This window comes from Aptenodytes patagonicus, chromosome 2 (genome assembly GCF_965638725.1).
Source record: "Aptenodytes patagonicus chromosome 2, bAptPat1.pri.cur, whole genome shotgun sequence".
NCBI classification, from domain to species: Eukaryota; Metazoa; Chordata; class Aves; order Sphenisciformes; family Spheniscidae; genus Aptenodytes; species Aptenodytes patagonicus.
Genome location: NC_134950.1, coordinates 72,817,717 through 72,841,227, shown reverse-complemented (window position 1 = coordinate 72,841,227; position 23,511 = coordinate 72,817,717). Strand labels below are relative to the sequence as shown.

Here is a 23,511-nt window from a genome sequence, read left to right as displayed (position 1 = left end):
AGTGCACTTCTTCCCTCCTCTTTTAAGAACAAAACGTCCTCCATTATCTCTCTCCCTGGACTGCAGAGGAGGCTGTGTGTCTGGCTTACACTAGACTCCTAACTTTTAATGAACTGATGTAGGTGACAGACATCCCATCCCTTCAGTCTTATGCAGTTAACTACAGCACAGTTTGGTGCCTGGCAGCTTTAGAAACATTTTCTGAAGAAGATAAAGCCCTCAAAGTAACCTTGGCTAGAAATATTGATAAAACTTGAGTGTCATAAAATTGATGTTAGGTATCTCATTAAGCACTAAAAGTAATTTAGGGTGATATAAGAATCTATATGAAACAAATATTGGACTTCGTAAAGAAACATTAAAGGTTTGATGAAGTAGCATTGGTAGTTTGGAGAATGAGGTGCAAAGAGACTTCTGATTTAATCTGTGGCTGAGGTAGGTTTCTCATCATAATTAAAGACGTGATCTGTTGTCACCAGTACTTATGGGATCTTTCCTAGAAACAGCTAAGGCCCCAAAAAAGTCTGAAGTGACCCATTTAGAACCATTCTAGATTTTAATTTTTTTTTAGTAATTTTTATGAATCAAAAATTCTGGAAAAATTAGGGATATCCATGTGAAGTTAATGTTTCTCTCTCCCCCTGCACCCTTCCCTCACATTTCCAAGCAGAATCCCAGCTTCCAGTGCAGGGGGAGAGGTGGCTTTTGCTTGGATGTTTTGAAACTGTCTCCTTATAGAATAAGCTTTAAATTCACCCTTTGAGGAGGGGAAGGTTTGAAGTATTCCATAGCATTACAGTGACATTTGCTGGTATGTTCTAAGGAACTGGTCACCAGTCTCATTGAAATATTTTTTCTCAGTGGGATTCACACTGTTCATTTGCTCAGTTCTTTGGCAGCTTGTACTGTTTGGTAATAACAAGGTGATGATCAGTCAGGTAGAATTCCTGTCCCCACTGAAATCAATAGCAAAATTCCCGCAGACTTCAGTGGAACAAGCAGCTTGAGAATCCTAATATTTTATGCTCTACTCTGCTTGTTTAAAAACTCCCAATTTCCTTGTTTGAAATGGACCATCTTTTTTACTAGGGCTACAAACAGTATATTGCTTTTCTGTTTCCAAAGCAAACGTATCTGTTCCTGTTTCCAAGGAAGATATCTTTGTACTTATTAACCATGACCCATCCATACATTTTGGAGAGAACAGCATCTGTCATTAAGACCCAGGATGATCAAGTGGATTGGGACAGATTTCATACTAAGTCTACACTGGCAGAGCCTTGCAGGTTCAAGACCAGGCCTACAGCTTCTAATGAAACTTCAGATATAGAAAAACTGAAATTATACCATGGGCTGAAATACAATTACTTGCCCATAACAATTGAAACACAATACGCTCACACATAGCAAAAGGTCCTTCTACATCCTAAGAATCTGTTTTACGAAAGAAATTACTTCTGAAAGCTGGGACTGAGAAGAATGGAAAAAGTTTTCAAGGTAAAACTGCTGAATGTGCTGAGTGGGCAGATGGGAACTACTAGACATGAGGGGTGTCGTGGTTTAACCCCGAAACCAGGACAGGGGTTCCCAAGGCTCTCATCGTTGAGAGTCTTACTCCCTGTATTGTTTAATCCCATTCAACAGTTACAAGCAGGTTGGCAAAGTTACAATGATAATATAAAAAAATAGTAAGATCTTAAAAATTCTGTGGAATGGGTGCCCCAAATTTGTGTCACTGCTAACAAAAAAGCTGCACCTCATTAGAGAGCCTACACAGCATGCTGGTACAGCTGTCTCAGCCACGGGAAAAGACGTGACCTAAACCCACGTATTAAGAGACACAAGATAATTTGGTCATAAGACACAAAACTGCAGCGAGTCTGCTTCATTCATTCCTCTTCTCACAGAGCTGCTTCTTTGCATTGTGTGTGCAGATGTACAGACGTCTCACGGTCCCAGATGGACACAGGAAGCTTTAGCAAGAACAGTCGCACAGCTGTGTGACGTGTAAAGATCTACTGTACATCAGCCAGCAGAACTATAGGTTTGCAAAGCAGATACCTCTGGAAGATTTGCAATGTCTGTCTGGACCATATCTTTTCTCTGGTCAGCGTGTACAAGAGAGCAGAATCCCATCTTGGAAGAGAAGTAGGAAGGGAAATAAAAAAAGGGAAATGGGAAACAGAAAAAGTACATTTTGAAAATAAACCTGAGAAGGGGCCTCACTGGGTTGAGGAACTTTGTGGCTAGTTAGGCACTGACTTCAGTGGATATAAGGCCATGCTTGAAGAATCACAGACCCATGGAGGTTGGAAGGGACCCCCAAAGGTCTCCAGTCTGACCTCCTGAATCAAGCAGATCCCATTGGAGCAGGTTGCTCAGGGCCTTGCCTAGGATGGGTTTGGACACCTTCAAGGATGGGGACTCCACAGCTTCTCTTGGTGCCTGTTCCAATGTCCAGCCATCCCCATGGTAAAAAAACTTTTCCTCATTTTGAGTAGGAATTTGATGTTGCAACTTGCTTTCCTTATTATATACTGCAATAAGATCCTCCCAAGTCTTCTCTTCCTAAGGGTGAACAAATGCAGTTCTCAGCCTCTCCTCATGCGTCCTGTGCTCCGGTCCCCTGACCGTCTTGTTGGCCCTGCGTTAGATTCACTTCAGTGTGTCCTTGTCTGTCTCATACTAGGAGCCCAAAACAATCCTCCAGGCATGGTCTCACAAACACAAGGAGAAGGCAAGAATCATTTGCCCCAGCCTGCTGCCTACACTCTTGCTAATACAGCCCAGCATTTGGTTGATGAGGGATGCACTGCCCATGTACTCATGTACTCATGTTGGAGTTGTGCATTGGGACCCTCAGGACTTTTTCTGCAAAGCCAGTTTGTATGTAGCAAGTTTTTGCCCAGCCTGTCCTGCTACATGGGCTTGTTCCATCCCAGACATGGGACTTTTCATTTGGCTTTTTTGTACTCCCTGAGGTTTCTCTCAGCCCATTTCTCCAGCCTGTCTAGGTGACTCCAAATAGCAGCCTTGTCCAGCGGTGTAGTGACTGTTGCCCCCAGTCTGGTGTTATGTGCAAACTTGCAGAGAGTGCAAAGGAACCATATGACAAAGTTCTTCATTGAGATAGGTTGTCTTCTCACTGAAAGGACTTTACATCTTGTGAGCAGGATGTGAGAAGTTGCAAGCACAAGCAGCTTCATATTATGAGCTTATAAATAACATTCTGGTGAGAAATAGCTCTCTCAAGGTCACTACAGATAGTCCTCTACTGCAGGGTGAAGTTAGTACCACTTTATCATGAGTCCATCACTGGATAGAGCAATGGAGGACAATTTCTTAAATCTTACTCTTTGGACTGTGTTTCAGGATGGGTCAGACTTAAGTATATAGACTGGGGGAGGGAGGGGAAACTGTATATCATACGTCTGGGACAGATCAGCCATGTGAGACAGTCTTTAACCATTGAAGTAGATTTCACAATCTGAGTATAGGAGAGGAGTTTGTTTTCCTTTAGCTGGTCTCCTCTCCATCAGATGATTTCCAGTCTGATGTCACACCTGCATGATTTGTGTAACGTATTCATTTTAGAGTTACTAGCTTCATTTTTTGCTACCTGTTGGTTTTATGCACCGAGTTTTTAACCCTTGGGATGTTGCCAGAACTGCCAAATTGTTCCCCTATTGTATGTTCACACTGACATTTCTTAGTATCTTCTGTCCCTTCATGGAAGATTGTGGGAGTCCAGTAGCAATTCCCAAATCCCTAAAAAGTGATTAGCAATTATTGTTCTGTAAGTGCTTAATAGGGAGATTAAGACAGGCCACCAGGTGTTTATGCAATAACACTCTAGCATGGAAATTCAGCTCTAGCTATTACAGGGTGTAAAGAGGGTAAATGCCTGCCCTCAGAGAGACCAGCAATTATTTTGATGCTTGTATTATATCCTGTTTTCTCTAGCAGGTTGTGCAGTTCTATTATTTTTGAACCTTTCATTACTGATATGGGTTTATCTGTGTTTATAGTAGTGGGATTGATCTGTAACTGCAAGATCAGTTTCTGTTAAAGGTATTTTTCTTGCACAATCAGTAAGTTGCAAAGCCGCATTTTTAGTCCGCCTCTTTGTATCTAACATGGCATATTTGTATACAGCAACAATGGAAGCGGGCTACGCTTCATATTGCAGGTTTGAAATAAGTGATAGTGAAATAGCTTAGGAGCAGAGCAAATGCTCTTCTGTAGCAAATCGTATCATTCACAGTGTCTTTTTTTTCTGTTTCAGGAGGTTGGAAGCATTATCGGAAAGGTCAGGAAATTACTTTTTCTCTTTATTTTCATGTCAAAATATTGTATATCAGTTCACTTCATCAGCCCAGGCTAATTTTTCTTTTTTTTTTTTTTCTGTTTCTTTAACAGAAAGGTGAGACAGTTAAGAAGATGAGGGAGGAGGTAAGACAATCCTTGATGTCTTTACTTGCCTTTCTTTCCAGCTCAGAGAACAGGGAAATTCAGTGCGCACAGACCGATACTGCCATCAAGTGGGCAGTTAATTTAACATCACCATTCTTTGCAAGTGGTGGTGTATAAGTGTGCTGGCCTAAATTAAACATTGTTGTTAATGTAACCTCCTTATCGCCACAGCAGTCTGGAGTCTTTCGTTCCCATAGCAATATGCCTGCTGCTGTCTTATCTCAGGAACAGCTTAGCCAGCGTGATTCTGTGCATCAAAACCACTGTATCTTTCTTTAGCATACCAACATCGGTCCTGCATGTCGCTTGGCCTCCTGGTAGAGAGCTTCCAAAATCTGAAACCAAGCATTAGACTGATGCTACATAAAGTTTGAGGGTAGACACAAGCTTCAGCAGACCTGGAGCCAGACTTGCATAAGCCAAAGTATCCCTCTGCCATGTCTTGGCAAAGCCTTAACTTTTCATCGTTTCACAGCTGTGAGTAGGATGTGGACAGGGTAGACCCACACACCCACCATTCACATCCTTTGAAAAGGTTGTAAACACAAAAAGGCTAATTAAAACATGGCAGTGCATAAACTTCAGTCTCCCCAGTGTCAGCAGACTTCTTTCCCTGCTGCACAGCAAGTTGCACTGTCTTCAGAGGATTGTGCCCAGGTGGAGGTTACAGACCCACACTTGTCCTGCAAGGCAGCACATCTTACCTGGAGATCCATGTAATTTTCCTTCTTTGAAGCAAGTGCTAAAAGCATAAGTCAAAAGACAAATCCTACCGTTTAAAACTTTAGGAGTGCAAAGTGTATTATAGAGGATGCCTCAAGACAAGTCAATTTGGTTCTGGTAAATCTGCAGTACCTTACTATGTCATCTGCTTTGTTGTTTTATACACTGATAGAAGGTCGGTGGCAGGGAAATTTCAAAGTATTTGTAGTAAAGAAAATTGCTGAGATACATCTTTAAATATACACAATAGGGAGTTCATTGTCAGGCTGACTGAGTTCAGAGCTCCTTTTTTGATGATAAGAGCTTTCACCCATGTTTTCACACATAAGTTCATTTGCTAAGGCTTAAAAAAAATAAAGAAAAAAGATGTTTCCAATATACTGGGTAATCCTGCCAGTTGATTAAACACATTGTAGTTTAATTATTAATTATGACCACAGGCAGATATTTTTGGATATAAATTGCACATGCAAAAGGGAAGCCATCACTGGAGAGTGCTCCTGACTTCTGAGTTAAACTTCTTAGAGAAGAGTTATGATCCCTGATTAGTTTTTCAAGATAAATAACAAATATTCTTCTTCCATCCCTGAAAACCTACCATCACGTATACGTGGTCACAAGAGGCTTTATTTGGTTGTTTGGTTTTTTTAACAAATTATATCCATCTTTATATCAGCACAGGACTAAGAGGCTGTGTCTCCATGTGATGTTAACTCATTCCTTCTTTTAAATAACTGTTTCAGTACTTCTTTAAAAGCAAACCACAACTTTATTTTGACTTTCCTGACAGATGTGGCAAGTTGTATGCCATCTTTATGGAATTAAATGCAACTTTGTCTTGCTCTGTCAGAACAAGAAATGTCAGAGACAACTTCGGGCCTAAAGAAAAGTACAAAAACCTTGGTTCTGTGCCCTGCGGTTGTTGACTTCCTACACAAATACGGAAGCTGCCACATAACATTTTAATTGCCGTAGCTCTGCTTTGACTGGTCATCTATCAGAGGAGTAACATCTGTGAATTTTGGCCGCCGCCGATCCACAGTGGAGCGATCTTTCAGACAAGCTCCCATGGCTCCGGTTTCAAAGGAAGAGCCGTGCTTTGCACGAAGGCGGCCGTGGGACGGGCAGGCCTGCCTGCTGCGGGCAGCTCTGCCCAGCACGGCACCTGGCGCGCTCCCTGCTGGGCTGAGTCCCACGGCCCCGGGTTCGCGTGTGCTGGCAGCAGCCAGACGTTGCCACCAGCATGAACGAGCCCCTGGCCCTGATCTCCTTCCTCAACCGGTGCCGGAGTTTGATGAGGGCAAGTCCCACTCAGGTTGACCTGTCAGAAAAAGTGTCTGCTGCCCTTTCTTACCTATGAACGCTGAGTTTGTCTGCCAGCCGAGTCTGTGGCAGCAAGATTTTTGTATCAGTAGCGCTGGGGGCTTTTTTTTGTTGTTGTTGTGTTCGGTTGCTGTCATACGGGGAAATAAGATAGCTTGCTGTTGAGCAGCAGCATGCACGTGAATAAGGGCTCAGACACACAGCACATCGGCTGATTTGTGGTAACCCTGAAGGCAAAGGGCCAAATTAACCCAGATTATCTCACATTTGCTACAGGTCCAGATCCTCGAGAGGGTCAGTGCCTGTGAATGAGTTGAGGCTCCAGTGACTTGTTAGACTGCATTAACACATTCCCATGCCTGAAACTTCAGGGAAAGCATAGGGTGGGTCTTACCTGAACTGGCTTTGATCATTATCTACACCAAGATCCTCTTAATTATATTTACATCTAGTTTAGGGGTTTTCTCTGCACTGCCACAGTGGCATAAAGGGGACTAAGTATACCTGAGAGCCATGCTGGCTTGTCTCCAAGACTTAAGGTTTTCTAACTCCTTCCAACAGGCTCCTTGCCTTAAGGAGATAACACCATTGCTGTTGCCTGTCCTACCGCTACTCCTCTAAAGGGTTGTTCAGTGCATATTAATTGACCGCCTTCACATTAGACACATCTATAAGGAACCTGCTCCTCAGTGCAAACCAATGCCCCAGCTAGACAGATCGAGCTCTGCCTTTGGGTCTCCAAACCAGAGAGGTGCGTCTTTCCTGGGAGATGTTGGTGCTCCATGGAGACAACCACCTCGTCGGAAATTCTGCAGCTCCTGTCCTACTTAAGGTTAACCCCGCAAAAGGGAAGGGAAAAGACTTGATCATGCAATTATTTGCAACTTTGAGTTACAGAGGTGCTATTTGCATACTGTGATGAAGGCTGTATAAGTATTTACCCAGACAGAATCTGGCTTCCCGCAGCTAGATGAATTTTTGGAGTGTGATCAGTTTATGCTGAAATTATATGATGTTTGGGCTGCAGTTGTAGGGGAGTGAATTAGATGCCTCAAGATATTCCTTCCCAAACTATATCCCTAATCCTACTTAGTTTGCTCCCTGGGAAGTATAAATTTGAAAAATATTTGTTTTTGACAGAGTGGTGCTCGAATCAATATTTCAGAAGGCTCCTGTCCAGAGAGAATTGTGACAATAACAGGCCCAACAGATGCAATTTTTAAAGCTTTTTCTATGATTGCACTAAAATTTGAAGAGGTAAGCAAATAAAATACGTTTTTTTCTCTCTTCAAGTTGAAATACAAACATTGTTTGAATTTTCTCATGTTTGCTTTAATGTTAAATATGATTTGTTTAATGTTCTATTTAATAGCAATGAAAGTGGTTGTATTTTTATAAATGCTTTTGGCAGTAACGCTGAAGAAAAATAATGGGTCAATTTACAAGCTGTTTGATCATTTCTTTTGCTTTTTGGAAGCTTCAGGGAAAAGCAATTGCTTCTAGTAATGTGCACTAATGGTAGGAAAAATGTCTTGGAAAATTTCTGGTCCCATTGTGGGTTTGATTTGAAAAGAATAATTGCCTAACTTTTATCTCTGTTTTTATATGATTCCATTTGGTATTGATGTAAATTTTATATATGTCAAAATGACTATATAATTCATTCAACTAGAAAAATTTTATTTTAAAAACAAACTATATGATTACCAATTACCATATTTAAAGCTTGGCTTTTAAAATTAATTAAAATAAAGGCACTAAGAGTAAGTGAGGCAAGAGAGTGCTCAATTACTGTAGAATTACCGTTCTGTGCAGATATGAACCTAAAGTGCTGGGATCTCCTCAAGTTTCATGGACCAACTACAATTAGATATGGTCACCACTTAATGGGAAACCTCACAGGAAAGGCAGCAGGCTACAGAACATGAACCCTGGTCACTCAGGAGAGGATTTAACCCCCTCAACTTTTGAAAATCAGATATCCAGTCCAGGCGTCTCTCCTGTCCTCTGTGGAGAGACAAAGGCCCCTGCAGAAGGCAATTTACCTTCTGCTAAAGGAAGAGCCTGCAGATAGGTGGACTGAATCACCTGCAGCAGGAGAAAGGGGCTGTGTCTGTCAATCAGTGATTAAACTAGAGGGATTTGAATCCCTTTCTTAAGAGTACTTATTTCTCCAAGTCTCCACATCTCCCCATAGCACTGGGAGATGCTAGCATTGATGTGAAATGTCAGCGTGTGCCTTTACCCAAGGTGCTTGTTCACATTTAGAGTAACGGGACTGGAAGAGAGCTTGTGGGTCATTGGATGCAGTTGTCTTCTAGCACAAGCAGTATGTCTTGCAATCTTCTTCATAGCATGATCAAAAACTAGTTAGATATTTTTTTTCTAGTTCCTGATATTGGGTCCGCAACCTCAGTTCTCTGATAATTAGACACCTTCTTTTCACTCCTCACCTAAATTTATTCACAAGCAGTTTATGCAGCTCTGTTCCTGTGCCAGCACTGACCACTAGTTTAAACAATTCTTGCCTTTCCATCCCTGAGGATTCACCTCTTAGGCATGTTTTTAGAAACCAGTTTTATCCCCTCACACCCTTGCTTTTGCCAGAGTAAGTGAGCCAAGCTCAATCTTTCAGAGGATGTGTTCCCCACCCCTCTCGTGACTCTAGTAGTCCCTTTCTACCATTTCCCAGTTACAGTTTGTATTAAATGTATGTGTTAATTGTGGACAGGTTGCAAATGAAGTCCCACAAGGGCTTGATGTAATGGCACTAACTGTCCCCTGTCCTGGCTATCACGCTAACATGTCTCTACTGCTGCTGGAAATGCCTCACCTCCTGCTAGTGTGATGTTTTGCACACAACCATGCTGTGCCTGGCAGGTATCCCCAGCTTCCACTCAGGTGTTTTCAGTGGGAACCTCTTCGGTCTCGGCAGACGTTCCTGTCAGCCCCCAGACAAATGACCCTTTTTTTTATACTGCAGATGTTAATCCCATTTATATTTCTCCAATCCTTCGTGGGTTTTCAGATGTTCCTGTGTGATATTCCAATCTTTCAATATGTTGATAAAGTACCCTGGTTTTGTGGTATGGTATATTTTATAAGAATGCTATTTTTTTTTTTCCTTACCAGTTATTAATGAGATGATAATGATTTTGAGGTTGAATCCTGCAGAACCACACAAGTAATTCTCTCCAGCCCAATTTCAAAACCATCTGTTGTCATCTCCTTCTCAGCTTTATCTCCTACCCATCTTGTACCAATCCCTGTTTCCCCCAGCTTATGAGGCAGCTTCACGTATGCTACCATACCCTCCGATCCACGGAGATCTGGAGAGCACAGTCTCTCTCCTTAAGGCCTTATCCTGAAAACTGCTGAGGGAATCATTAACAGAGATAATCCCTGCCAGTTCCCACCAAAACAAGTACCCAGTGAAAATAACACTGCATTTCTCATAAAAAGGTCAAACGCTGCACAGCATCAGATCCCCACCCCACCACCCAACACCACGTTGTCTTTGAAAGTGCTGTAGCTAGCAGTAGGCAAAGAAATCTGAAATTCAGGCATCTGACTGGATTTTATGCACATTTACCCTTGTAGATTTTAGAAGGTATTCTGGGGTCTTCATGTGGATATTAGCAAAGGGGTATTGGCACTCCCTGCAGATAAGGTACTGCGGTTATATTCCGAAATATCTGTATTTACTTTTGATATAATTGGCTTCTGGTATATTTAAAAGAACAGTGGTAAAGAAAAATGTCTCATATAATCAGTTAGGTTTCCTATAATTATTCCTGTCAATAAAATGGGGTAACTGTAACACTTTGGAGGCAAAATAAAGTACTGTTTCAGAAATTACAAATGAGCTAGCTACCAAATGTTATTTTTCATGCATATCTTTTTGTGGAGATTTCTTCAGCCATTTAAAACATTGAAAATCCCAGAGCAGACAGTGCCTGGCCCAGCTCTGGTTATCTCAACTACCTTCAAACAGAATAAAAAAGATGCATGTGTGAGAATGATGGTTTGAGGGATTTTTTGGTATTTGTTATGCATGCCACATGAAGCATTTTGACATGAAGCTCTTGAACCCTTAATTTCAACTCTACAGTTGTATAGGTGGGGATAAGCCGGTCTAGGAAGACATGGGAGCCCTCGACTGCTTTTCTAATGTTAGCAAAAATCTCAAAATGTGTCAGATAGATAGAAAAAAAAGAAAGATCTGGAGGACTGTTCTCTGTGCGGTTGCTCTGCAGCCTTATATTGCTCTGCTTTGACAACCTTCCTAATAAAAGTTGATTTTCTAGCAGCCTGATGATGAATTTAGAAGCTAGGTAGGTAATTATGTAAACAACTAAAGTATTCACTGCAGAGGAAAAAGAGACTTGTTAAAAAATGGCACTAACCCAGGCAGACCACTGGAGTTGCAAGAGAGGACATTTTAGAGCAGTGATTTCCAGACTGGAGGCTGAGACATGAGAAATGCAGCTGTAAGTTCACTGGTGAGTGGGGCAGCTCTGCTTTTGGGTATAAATATGCGTAATCCACTGGAAGCACACGATAGTTAAGTGCTGGAAAAAACAGCAAGCAGAGCTCAGTGGTCAGACCTCCTCCAAATACATAAGAATTTGCAAACATTTATGAACAAATTGCTCGGCTCTAGGAATAAGGAGGAGAGAAAGACAAGGTGATAAAAGCAATTGAGATGATGCCTTTTTGACAAATACTAACTCCTGCTGCTACAACTAAGGTAAATCCTGTGGTGGCCGTTACTAAGTGAGTAGCCACCTCACAGACTCGTACTTGCTGTGGAAATTGGCAGGTTTAACATTTCATTATGAACGAGTAAAGAAGAATTTTGATATGTTTTTCCCCGGAGGTTTGGTAGATTTCTGAGCTGCCAGGTTTGCTTGCCTTGGGAAGCCTTAGACGCTGTGACTCTGGGATGCCAGGAGCCTAGGGGTGCTGCAAGGCTTCAACACCGGGAGCTGGCCCTCCCACCACTTCCAGGCTCCCAGTTAGCCCGTCCTGGCTGAGGATCAGCCCAGGCAAGTGCGCAGAAAGCCAGGCAAGGTCCGGCTTTAGTGTCTGCCAGAGCCCTGAGGAAATGGATGCAGTGCCACAGAAAGAGGATAAAGAAATAGGAGTCTCCCAGTTCGAAAGGCGACTGTTCTGTGAGAAAGTCTCCAGCCAGCCCTACTTGGGGGCCTGCAGTTCTGGAGGGGATTTTTTTCCTACTCATTTCTCTTTTGTTGTGTTTTTAAGCTGGACTAATTCCTTTATGCACTCCACGCTGCTGACCCTGCATATTTAGGTTTTGCTCTTTTTAAATGAGGAAGAGAAAATAAAGAGAATAGCGGCTTCCAATTTTTGTGAAGTGCTCTTGAAGGCATTAAGTGCAGTGAAGGCTTTGAGGCCAGGCCACATATGATATGGAAGTGGGAGACATTATCAGGGTCATGCTGAGTGGCTGAAGAGGGTTATTTACCTACATCTGGATGATTGTGTGCCTCCACCTGACACAAACATGATATAGCGAGATGGCATCTTCCAGCTGAAAAACTGGCATGACGTGCGCTTTATTTCAGATACACAGGTCCTGCAAAATTCCGTTCTCCCTCTCGCTTTACTTTGGATTGCAATCTCTCACTGACACGGGCACTAAACAAAATATGAGTTACTGGCTGGCAGAGGAATGATTTGATAGCTGTCTTGTGGCATGCAGCAATGCCTCATTCCGTTCAAGATTTTTTTTCTTCTTTTTTAAGCTAAGCGAGGTCACACTGAGCCATTTCTTGGACGGAAGAATGCTGCCATCGCAAATGCAGAGGTACTGCAGGAATCAGTGCTGGTGTCACTGAGCTCCCGCACCGGTTCAACAAGGCATGCAGAGTTGTTTAAAGTTTTTAATTTTTTTTTTAATTTTGGGTCCTGATCACACAGTATAGGCACTTTTTTTTTTTTTTTTTTAACAAGTGGTAGTCTTGATAAGCAAGAATGTAGGGAAACACATCAGTTCTGTCTGCTGGAACTCTTGTTGCGTCGTAAATGAGTTAAATGAATATGAAATGCATGTTTTCTGTCGTTCCTGTCCTAATCTTTTGAGTAGCATTTCTGTGAAGGGTGTAATAGCTGTGCCATGCCACCTCACAGATGGATGAGATGGTCTTTTCAGCTCGCAGCTAGTGTTAGCAAACCACATTGAGATTCTGATGAGTTGTTGAACAGGTGCTATGCAGCTTGTGGCTTTTTTTTTTTGTGATTCTAAGTGCTCTCAACAGCATCGCATCGATCAGTGGGAAGATAAGCTTTATCTTTTCCTCTGTGATGAAGACATTAGAGGGATTGTTTTGTCTTGCCTAGAAGATTTTGTACTAGCAAAATATATTTAAAACAGTGTAAACCTTGCAACAAGTAGTATATTGAAATGCTCATGAAAACCTGCAGTGTAGTCTCATGGGATACACGTGTATCTCAATGAGATACACGGATACAGGTTACGTTACCTGGATATGGATAATTGCTGTTCCGCTGAGCTCTTTGTATTCTGGTTACATAGCTGTGATGGAAAAGATTTTAGAAATTACGTAACATTACAAATACTTATGGATCTGCTATAAAAGAGAAATTAAACCTGGGGGGCAGCAAAATACTTATCAAAATAATCTGTTTTTTTTCTGCTTCAGATTATTCACATATTCGTTGTCATCCCCTTTTTTAACCTTTTTTCTTTGTATCAAACCTGACATGAAATTGTGTAAAATGTAAAGACATCATTTAGTAGAAGTGTTCTAATTGAGATGGTGGAAAAGAGACCAAATCAGGATTTCGGGGCCTGGGAACTCAAAAGTGTCTGTGTCTTTTCCATCTGCTTCGGCTGGTCTAATGATAGATACCACCTCCTCTTTCACCTAATCTTGCCTCAGAGACTGTCCTCTGGTCCCGCAGCGTGGACCCGCAACGCCAGACTGCAAAAGGGTTCCTCCGGCACAAGCTGCTTGTGCGGTTCGTGCTTACGGCATATCACCGGCAGAGCCGGCGGCTTTACCTGCCACAGAAACAAGCCACGACAGGTTGCACGTTCCCCAGGTCTCCACGAACAGCTCGGGCTTTTGCTCTGAGCCCTTCAGTGCTTACCAGGAATGACAAATCCTCCACTAATTCTTACTGACGTTGTGATTACAGGACATAAACGCTTCAATGACAAACAGCACGGTGACAAGCAAACCGCCTGTAACACTGCGACTCGTCGTCCCGGCAAGTCAGTGTGGATCCCTTATAGGAAAAGGAGGTTCCAAAATCAAAGAAATCAGGGAGGTAAGTCTTGGGACGTCTGCCGGGAACACTGGCTAGCTCAGCATCCTACCGCAGCGTGCCCTGCCACCATCGGCCGCTGCACTTTGCCCATGGCACGAACGCAAGCACATGCTGAGTGAAAAGCCTGGAAAAGCCTTGCTCTGGGGGAATCAGGGGTCCAGCACAGCTGTACCCTTCTACCTTCCCTGAAGCTAAAGACCATGTGTGAAATAAAGAAACAGCTTTACAACATATTGTAAATGCACGATTTAGCAAAGCAACGGTTTAGTGACAGAAATGGCTCGTCTAGTTTCCCTTCACGCACAGCCCCCTCCCCAGCAATACTCAGGTGATCCCAAGTTGGACCATTGCAGCCATTTCCAAAGTAACTACCACGCTTGCAGCCAGAGACAGGCCCAAGTAGCACTGGGGAGTCCAGGTTGGTAGATCAAATGCTTGATCTACTTTTTAGAAAAAATTTATTTTCATACTCCTTTCCTGTTTCTCCCTAATCTCACTGTGCCACAGGTGACCTGATCTCATGTATTCCAAACCCATATCGACTTTTTTTAATCCAGACTTTATCTAAAGGTATTCATTCAATGTGCTGTGCTAGCAGCCACTTTTTCCTTTAACCAGAAAATGCAAAAATTATCATACGGTGCCAGTTTTAATTCTTCTATGCATGACTGTAACAACATAGCACATGGCAAGCCAAGGATCCAATGTTTGTAATCAGTCAGACAAGAAAATTACGTACATACTCAGTTATGTAGAGAAAATCTGGATAGGACATTTTGGAAAAATGCATTTCTGTTCTGGATAAAGTGACAGTACTCCTTCTAAATTTGTATTCATTCCAACATGGGATGAGGTGTTGAATATCAAGATAACACGCTGATCAATTTTTTTCATTTTACTATATCAAACCAGAAGCTTTTGACAGGCTTTACCAAAGTGAAACTTCCTTTTTTTGTCTAAAATGTTGATTCGAGGCTCTAGGTTTCGGTGAACTTTTACGTTTCATTTCAAATGTGACAAAAAGTTAACGGATATTTTTCTAACAAAGAAAATTTGATCAAATGTCAAAAAGGAGTGGAAAATCCTTTGATCAAAATTCTATATCCAGCATTTGCTATGAAATGTTAGTTTACGGTAGCCTTGGAAGGAAAGGTGAGGATAGAGGATAGTTAAGGGTCTCATCCTGTTGACTTTCAAGTTCTTCCAAATTATTTCATTTCGATTCCAATTCGATTGTCCCAGGAGTTTTTTTAACAAAATTCCCTCTGAAGGCTTATCTTCACCTTTTGGGATTTGGCCGCTACTAAAAGGGTCTTTTCTCTCCTTGCATACAGGGAAGTAAAAGCAGCGTGTACCACTTCCATTAGCTGACAGAGCTTCCAAAAACTGTTCCAGAGTTTTTGTTGCCAAGCAAAAAACATGTTGTTCCTCCATGTGCCTCTTGCTTTGTAAACTGCGTTCATGAAAACACGCATAGGTTGCGTGCTGTAAACTCACAGAAAAACAATTCAGAGCCCTGCCGTTTGAAGGGGTCTCTGTGCTTACCAAGACCTGCAAATAAAAGGCAATTACGAATCAGAATTTTTTTTCTAGGAACGCTGTTACTTTATTTTTCATCAAAGAGTCCAGGAGCTATGCCTCTCAGTAGTCCTTATTGTCAAACCAGCTTTTGAGATGTGGGAGAAAGGAGTCACCTGATGACACTGAGGGGAAGAAAACATTATTTCTGTGCAGATGTTAGGGTCGCAGGAAACCCTCTGTCTTTTTTTCTTTATTCCCAAAAAAGCTTTGTCAGAGAACTTTGTATAGATGGGACAAGATACTTGTGTGTTGAAGTGCATTTCCTGGGTGGAAGGAAGGTGTTTAGTTTGCCTTACACAGGGGACATTTCTGGCTCAGATTCTGCACAGCCACCGGACTGTTGGTGTTTGTAGCAGTTCATGTCCGGGTGAGTCAGAAAGCCTGCCGAGCGGCTGCACGCTCTTGCCCTGGCAGGCAGAAGGCGAAGCCAGGCCAAAGCCTTGCCACTGGAGAAGGCAGAGCTACTGTCAGAGCACACGGTCGGAGGTGACCTCAGCCACGAGACATGATTTCTCTTAGTCCTCCAGATCTCTTAGGTGTCCAGGAGAACTGTCAGGCAGCAGGAACCCAGCTGATTTCTTAGTTGTGTTAAAATAGGAGCAGGCGTGAGTGTGAACCGTGTGCTGGTGAGTGCTTAGCTCTAGGTTTTACAGCTGCCGATACTTTGGATTTTATTTCAAATACTGGTAACCTCACCCAGAGCACTGAGTGAGTGCTTTTAGGACACAGGTTTTTAAAGGTGAGATTGGTCTGTTGGTCTGTGTACATTAAATGACTGAAGTGATTATTCTGGTTGGCGTAGTTTCAGAAGCAATTACCTACTGGTCTAGTACAAGGAAGTAAAAGGATAGTGTTTGGCCAAATAGGTCTTTTGATAAGGCTCATGTAGCGAGAAGTCACACTGCACATTTTCTTAGGCATAAGGGTAATGGACAAAATATTACTCATTTTTTTTTGTTGCTGACATATGACCAAAGAATAAACAAGATTGGCACTGGAAGCAAATGCATAAATGACTGCAGTATTTGGCAGAGTATTTTGTGCTATATGTACAGATACCCAGAACTGCATGTGAAACAGCAAATACGATCAAACAGGAAAAAAAAAAGGAGCATCCAGCTCGAGATGTGGTCTAATTTCATCATCACACAACACACTGAGCGGCAATTGCACGAGGGATGGTCTTTTGTGTTCAGTCATGTACCCAGGAACAACATGTAGGGTTGCAGTACTATTTTCAAGACAAGATTACAAAAAAAAAAGAAAATAAAAGAAAAGCATGACTGATTGATCAAATTATGGCGAAATTCCTAAGTCTATTATAGAGAAAGGAATTGATATTCTGGCCTTAAACAGCACTAGTGAACAGAAGATGCAATCAGTAATTTAATGAGTCTTTGGAAAGAATAATAACATGTGTTGTATGTAACCAGCAAGAAAACAAATTAACTCCTTGCTGACTGACACAAAGTCAATGGTTACTGAAAATACTTTTTTTAAAAAGCCAAAAATATTGTATTGCAGTAACAGTCGGGAATAGATTTTGTTTGTAATACATGAAAGTGCTAACTCAATATGAAATGCCTGGGTTTTTCCCTATTGACTGAAAAGGTCTTCCAGGATATTTGTGAAATAATGCCAGGGATTGTTTTGGCCTCATGTATTTTTTTCTTTCTTTGCGGGTTTTTTTGTGGTTAACTAAGATACATTAGTGCTAAGATCAAATTTTTAAAAAAGGAAAACAAAACTGGCTCATTATCTCCTTGGGTTCATTACTGAGCTAAAAGCTGATCATGTGCATATATTTAATCAACACTAATTATAATTTAGAAGTGCTTCTGTACCATCCTGAGATATTCCAGGGCATAAGGCAGCCCCAAATTTCATCCAGAGACACAAGTCAGCCATCAGTGGATTAAAGAGCCATTTACCTGCAACTCATTTGATTAGCAGACCTCCTTCAGTTATCAGCATTTTTTTCCTTTCTTTTTTTTTTTTTTGTTATTGAAAAGTACTTTGTTTCACCTTTTTCATTTTTTAGTCAGCATTGTGACTGTCTGTTTTTGAGAGGGTTAGAAGACTTGTCCTGAAATTCAGGTCACAGTTTGATTCATTAACAGCTACTGAGGACTAATCTTCCTAGGATGGGAGTGTTTGCAAATTGGCTTGAACAGGCAAATCCATGTCCTGCCGGACCCCAATTACCCCGCCTGGGCATGAGTTTACATACGTGCTCTACCACGTATCTTGCAAAGAAAAGACAAAAAGTTTAGAGGTGCGTCCCCACCATCACATCAGTGAATCGCTGGCTTTTGAGAAGTGCCATTGCCTCCCTGACAGTGACGCTCTCTTTGCTTGGTCTCTGCTCAAGTCCACAGGAGCCCAGGTGCAGGTAGCGGGGGACATGTTGCCAAACTCGACGGAGCGCGCAGTGACTATATCGGGCACTCCCGACGCCATTATCCAGTGTGTGAAACAAATATGCGTGGTTATGCTGGAGGTAAGTGAGTGCTTAGCATATCGCCTCTCACTCGGGGGATGCTCAAACACATGATTAATTTTCAGTTGCCCTGGGTTCCCCAGGGGTGCTGCCTGCCCTTCCCGTGCCAGGGATTTCAAGAGGACTCTGTTAGACTGTGCCCTTTCCGCTGTTTGAGAGCCTCTCGCAGCAGGGTTTAGCAATCAAAGAGCAGGGCTGTCATGACACTGTCAAACAGCAAACCGGGTTCAGCATGGAGCTGCAGCCCGTTCTGAGAGAAAAACATTTTATTCTGATGCAGAAAAGGGCAGAAAACATCTAGGTCTTGGTTTAAATAGAAATAATTCTGACTAGCATAATTTAGATTTAGCAGGACTTTTTGCTTCCTTAGGGTCAGGTCATTGCATAAGGCCAGAATGTTTCATTTTGACGGCAGTTTTTTAGCTCCTAGATTAAATGATACAAAATTAATTCATATAAAAATCTGGGCATTTTAACCTTTGCTGAAAATGTCCATAATTTTGTGCAAGTACATTTCTCAACTGATTAAATTGAATAGAATTTTGAAAAAAAAAAATTCAGCAAATCAAAATTAAATATTTTGACCTAGTAACCATAATTTTTGACAAGGAACATGAAACACCTCTGTTTTTATCACATTTTCCGCTGGAAAATTTCCTGTGGTTTTTTTTGGTTTGGTTTGTTTTTTTACCCAAGTCTAGTCAAGAGCTGTCTCATGATGATCTCTGACACCCTACTGTTCTGTTATTCTTTGAAGAGGGGAGAAACAGTGGAGTGTTTGAGACAGCACCACTGCTATTGGCTGTTCAGAAGTATGCAATGCATCAAAATGACATACAGCCTTTGCATCAAAATGTCATACAGCCTAATGAAAATAAAAGCATAAAAACTAATAAATCCCCAGTGTTTTACTGGGGAAAAGTGTCTCTTGCTTCAGTTTTTCCTGGACTACTGTGAGGAAGGAATTTCTTTATAAAAATGCAAGAGAGCAGAAAGATAATATTAAAAAATAATTTTAGTCTGTTAGAGATGGAGTATGTGATGGCAATAGTTATCAGCTTTGTGAATACAGAGTGTAGTCTATTGTCCAAGTGACTTTCGTGGAATAAATAGTTATTTGCTAAAGAAGATGAGAGAAGCCGCTTCTCAAAATCAGAGAGACACAGTCCTATTTTCCCACAGGTGGAGCCACTTTTTAAATAACCAGTTTTGACATAAGAAGTACTTAAATTTAGCGTTAGTCAAATTGCAAGCAGCACTAAGAAGACACTGGCTTAACTACAATTTGCTGCTTCGAACATTTAAGAAAATGAATGTGCTCTAATTTGCAGCATATATTTAATTTGGCAACAAATTGACATGAAATAGCTAATTATATGATATTAATTGATGGAAGTAATATTGTTGTTACCTTCTTCAGTTGTAAGTTATTGCACTGAAATCAGGGCACCATTCTGCTAGGTGTTGCACAGACAGCTTGAAGCCTTTGTTACAGACACATGCTCCTGCTTGTGTCATTTACGAGGAGAAAGTCAGCCTCAGTCAGGGGTTTTCCCTTTGGGTCCTTGCCTTGGGCTGCGGGGAACAAACTCCCTTTTCATGCATTGCGAAGGCTGAGGTTATGCTCCTGCTGAAGCCGGGAGGATTTTTCTCCAACCTTCCAGCTCAGTCAGACGAAAGGCAGGATCAGGCTGGTCATTCGCAATTGAACAGCTGACTTAATTGAGTCAGTAAAACAAGAAACCTTGATGTGTAGCAGTGTAGGAAAGATCGATAAGCAGGAGATGTGCTCTGTGTTAACAAAGCGAGAGCACAGGCTGGACTCTTCCAAAACATCGACGAATTTCAAAATTGTGCCCCTGTTTCCTGAAATGCCTTGACATGCTTAACGAAGCTTCATAGCTTCATCCGACAATGGCGGTAATGAAGCCACGAGTGCCAGCACTACCTGTTTCGGCTGTGCGGTTGGGACCTCGGCTCTTCCCCTCGAAGCCCAGACAACCGGCCTCCAGCCTGCTTTTGGGCTGATGGGGGTGGAGGGCAGGGTGGGGTGGGCTCGGCTGGGTTAGCTGTATGCCTTGTCTGAGGTGACCAAGATAAGGCGTGATTTTTTAATATGAGCTCTGTTTCATTCTGCATTTTGATCGCTTTGTGTTTTTGTCTGCAGTCCCCACCCAAAGGTGCCACCATCCCTTACCGTCCCAAACCTGCCTCTGCACCTATCATTTTTGCAGGTGGCCAGGTAAGAGCAGACACCATTTTGGCTTCAGCTGGAAACCACACCGTCTTGGCCCAACCTCAGCCAGCGCCTGTTAGTTTTCAACTTTTACTCTTTTTTGCCTGGTATAGTATTGATGTGCTTTGTCTACTCTGTGTGCTTACAGTCTGCAGGAAAGGAGAACACTGCATTGCAAACTTGACACAAAATTGTGATGACTCGTATTTTACCATGATTTAAAATTTACTTCTGTAATTAGGAAAAGTTTGCCCTTCTGCAAATTGAGAGATGTCCAAATCAGATGCTCCCTGAGTGGGACAAAACTGCTTATTGTAGGGGTTGGTTTTTTTCACTCTTAACTTGTAGCTCCACTAGCAATATAAGCAGTTCTGTCAATTTTCAGAGATGATCAAACAGCAGGATGTCTCTGCTCATGAAAGACATAATTTTTCTCTCATAGTTTTCATACTTTTTAGGACCAAATAGTGTGTTTTGCAGTAAAAATTTACACACACATAATTTCTGCTGTTTATAGTTCCTCAGGATCAAGTAGTAATGGGGTTCTGACGTTACAGGAACTACATACATGCAAGTGTAGACCTTCCCAACCATGGCGTGCAACAGCCTGATTGATAACACAAGAACAGCATTCCTGTTTCTTTTTTATATAGTGAAGTTTTGATGATTCTCCCTTCATCTTAAGCTATATCAGCCAGGGTTCTCATCTGCCTTTAAAACCCCATGTGCAATGTGACTCTTCCTTGCCTTTTGATAATGCGCTGAAATGGGTCTGCAACGTGCCACTGAGACATGGCGGGAATTTGCTCTGCCATCATCCGTTGCAGGGGGAATGCAGTTTTAGAAACTGATAAGCCAGCAATGAACGCAGCTGATATGTACCCTAAAAACATCATAGGAGGCTCACAAGGAGACCCATATAGCCAACAGGCTAAGAGCAGCACTGCCCAGATATGTGGAATGGTGGAGGAGTGAGATGCTGCAGGCCCTGCCCAACTCAAGGGGAAACTGATCTCCTAAATCTGGCCTAGAGGAAGGCAGCCATCTCTTTACTCGGGATTCACGTATGTGAAAGCTCTCTGGCAGTAGGGCACCCCCAACCAGCCAAGTCTTTTCCCCAAGATGACAGCAAGGCTTCTTTTTAAGTAGTTACCCAGTGGGAAGAGCCACTCACCTCCATGGTGGAACATCTGCAGGCAAGTTCCACCTCCCATCCCATTAGCCCGGCCCAGGTCATCACCCTGTCATGGGGTGTGCGGTGTGGGCTGCTGTGCCAGCAGCCCTAGAGGCCATGTCTCATCCCAGTAGGCAATTCGGAGGTCGTATGAGAAGCTGAACATGGGGTTCCTGGTGGGGCAGAGGGCACAAGGTGCTGCTGGTATTGTTGGCGGTATGACGACCCGCGCCACCACAATCTGCCGGTTTGTAAGGAAGCTCCTGCACATCTCAAGCATACGCCAAAGCGCCATTGCTTCTGACAGGTCCTTGTAATGAGCTTTCTCTGAATTTTTGTCTCAGAGTTTTACTTTCTGCTCTGTAATGATATGTTGTGATGTATATCCAGATTTTAATAATCTGGATGTAGTAGCTTTCAACTCCTAGTGTTCAAGCCTGCCACTCTTAGTTGTCTTCAAAATAAGAAATCTGCTTCCTTAGTGACCAAAGTTGAATTGAAATTTAAAATAATTTGCTAGAAATTGGTCTATGACTGAAAGTTCAGAATAATTTACTTCACATATATAAGTTTACACTGCAGTGCTTTCCTTTAAGAAATGTGTGTACGTATGCAGCAGGCCATGTTACCAGTATTGTAATTGCCACTACCTTCAAAGACTGTCTCTGTATATGATTACTCAAAAGTATTGAAACCGTTTGCTAGACTGCCTTCAGCAGTTTGTATAAATAATTGAAAGTGTCCTATTTTAAGGTCTAATAGCTCTTGTCGTCTTCGGTTTTATCAGTTAAAAAAGTGTTCTCACTTTTCTAACGCAACCTTGTTGATGTGAGAAAGAGTGTAAGAGACAGACACTTTCTTGGGTGCTTTGAATTTCTGTGTGCTCTGACTAAGCAGACTTTTTAAGGAAATGCTTAAGGTGTGTTTGGGCATCAGTATGGAAAGACATTTTAACCAGGTTTCATAAGTGGAAATTAATACTGAAAATAAAATGTTATCAACAGCGTTAATTCTATCCAACCTTTTGGCTACACTATCAGAAGTTATTTTTCCATTCTAAATTACATCATAGATATCTTGAAAGTTTTTGGTTTGTTTAATGCTTGCATATCAAGCAACACTGGCAAAATCAAATTTCTAGTTTTCCTTAACAAGTTGGGGTACTTCTGCTTTGAGTATTGCTTTTAATTCTCTTGTGCTTCTTCAATACTGTATTGCATGACAGAACTAAAAGGAAGCTGAACACTGTCCTGCCCTGCTCTGCCCCTTACCAATAGTTAGCATATGCAGTGATTAAAAAAAAAATAAATCCGGCCCTCCTACCTGATGGAAACAAATTGGAAATTTCTACCCACTGTGCTACATTGCTGTTTAGATGGGTGCTTACAGGGTACAGCTTTGCTTTATGTCTCATAGCAGTTTTATGGTTTAAATTGGGGAAGATTTGTACACCAGGCCATTCCTGCTGTTACTAATGTCAGTACATCAGTAGGAAAATTGCCCTTGACTTTGATGGAAGCAGACCCGTAGCTCATGTCCTTAGTGAAATGTTACAGTACAGATGTCTCAGTAGCCTCTACCAGGCTCGTACTTAGTATGCCTCAGCCACAGAAGGGCACAGTTCCTCTGCCAAGGGGTAAAGCAGTCAAAGGCAGTTTTTCTCAGTCTAAATCAATCAAATGACCTTTTGGGAGCCTAAGACATGAAAAGGTTGTTTTTTTTTTTTTTACTGGGAAAGAAAATTCAAGACCCATCTTGTCCGTGCTGCTTTGATGGTTTTCATTGACAATCAAATAAAGGCCAGTCTGAGCTCTGAATGTTCATTATTTTTGTTATTTATCCAGTTTGTTTGCTTCCTCATATGTATACATGGAAGTATGAGGGAGCAGGGTGATGAAGAAAGGGGTGACTTCCATTAGGTTCGCTGGTGATTTTTTTGCGGTGGTTCCTTGATGGTTTGCAGACCACTGCTTGGGAAGCGCCCATGTAAAAGATGTTTTCTCAGCTGGGTTTGAAGTAAAGCAAAGATCAGAAAGGACACTTGTGATCCAGCACAGAGGCTCAGAGATCAAAGCGTGGTTTCCAAACCCGCTGTTTGCTCATGGACCTAAGCCCCCACCCGGCACCTTCCTGAGGCCTCTCCTGTGCTTGGCTACGCACAAAGCCCTCACTCAGCAAAGCAGC

General features: G+C 42.1%; 1 protein-coding gene across 5 annotated transcripts in view; it reads left to right on the top strand.

The window, feature by feature from the left end:
• The window catches only part of LOC143156555 (poly(rC)-binding protein 3-like), a 548,870-nt gene that overhangs the window by 505,307 nt on the left and 20,052 nt on the right, over nucleotides 1-23,511 (top strand). For all 5 annotated transcript variants that reach the window (XM_076330213.1, XM_076330216.1, XM_076330214.1 and 2 more), the window contains 6 exons: nucleotides 4,286-4,309; nucleotides 4,420-4,452; nucleotides 7,660-7,776; nucleotides 13,705-13,836; nucleotides 17,789-17,917; nucleotides 20,085-20,228. In XM_076330213.1, coding sequence (XP_076186328.1) covers nucleotides 4,286-4,309; nucleotides 4,420-4,452; nucleotides 7,660-7,776; nucleotides 13,705-13,836; nucleotides 17,789-17,917; nucleotides 20,085-20,228 — 579 coding nt within the window. The remainder of the gene's footprint in view (nucleotides 1-4,285; nucleotides 4,310-4,419; nucleotides 4,453-7,659; nucleotides 7,777-13,704; nucleotides 13,837-17,788; nucleotides 17,918-20,084; nucleotides 20,229-23,511) is intronic.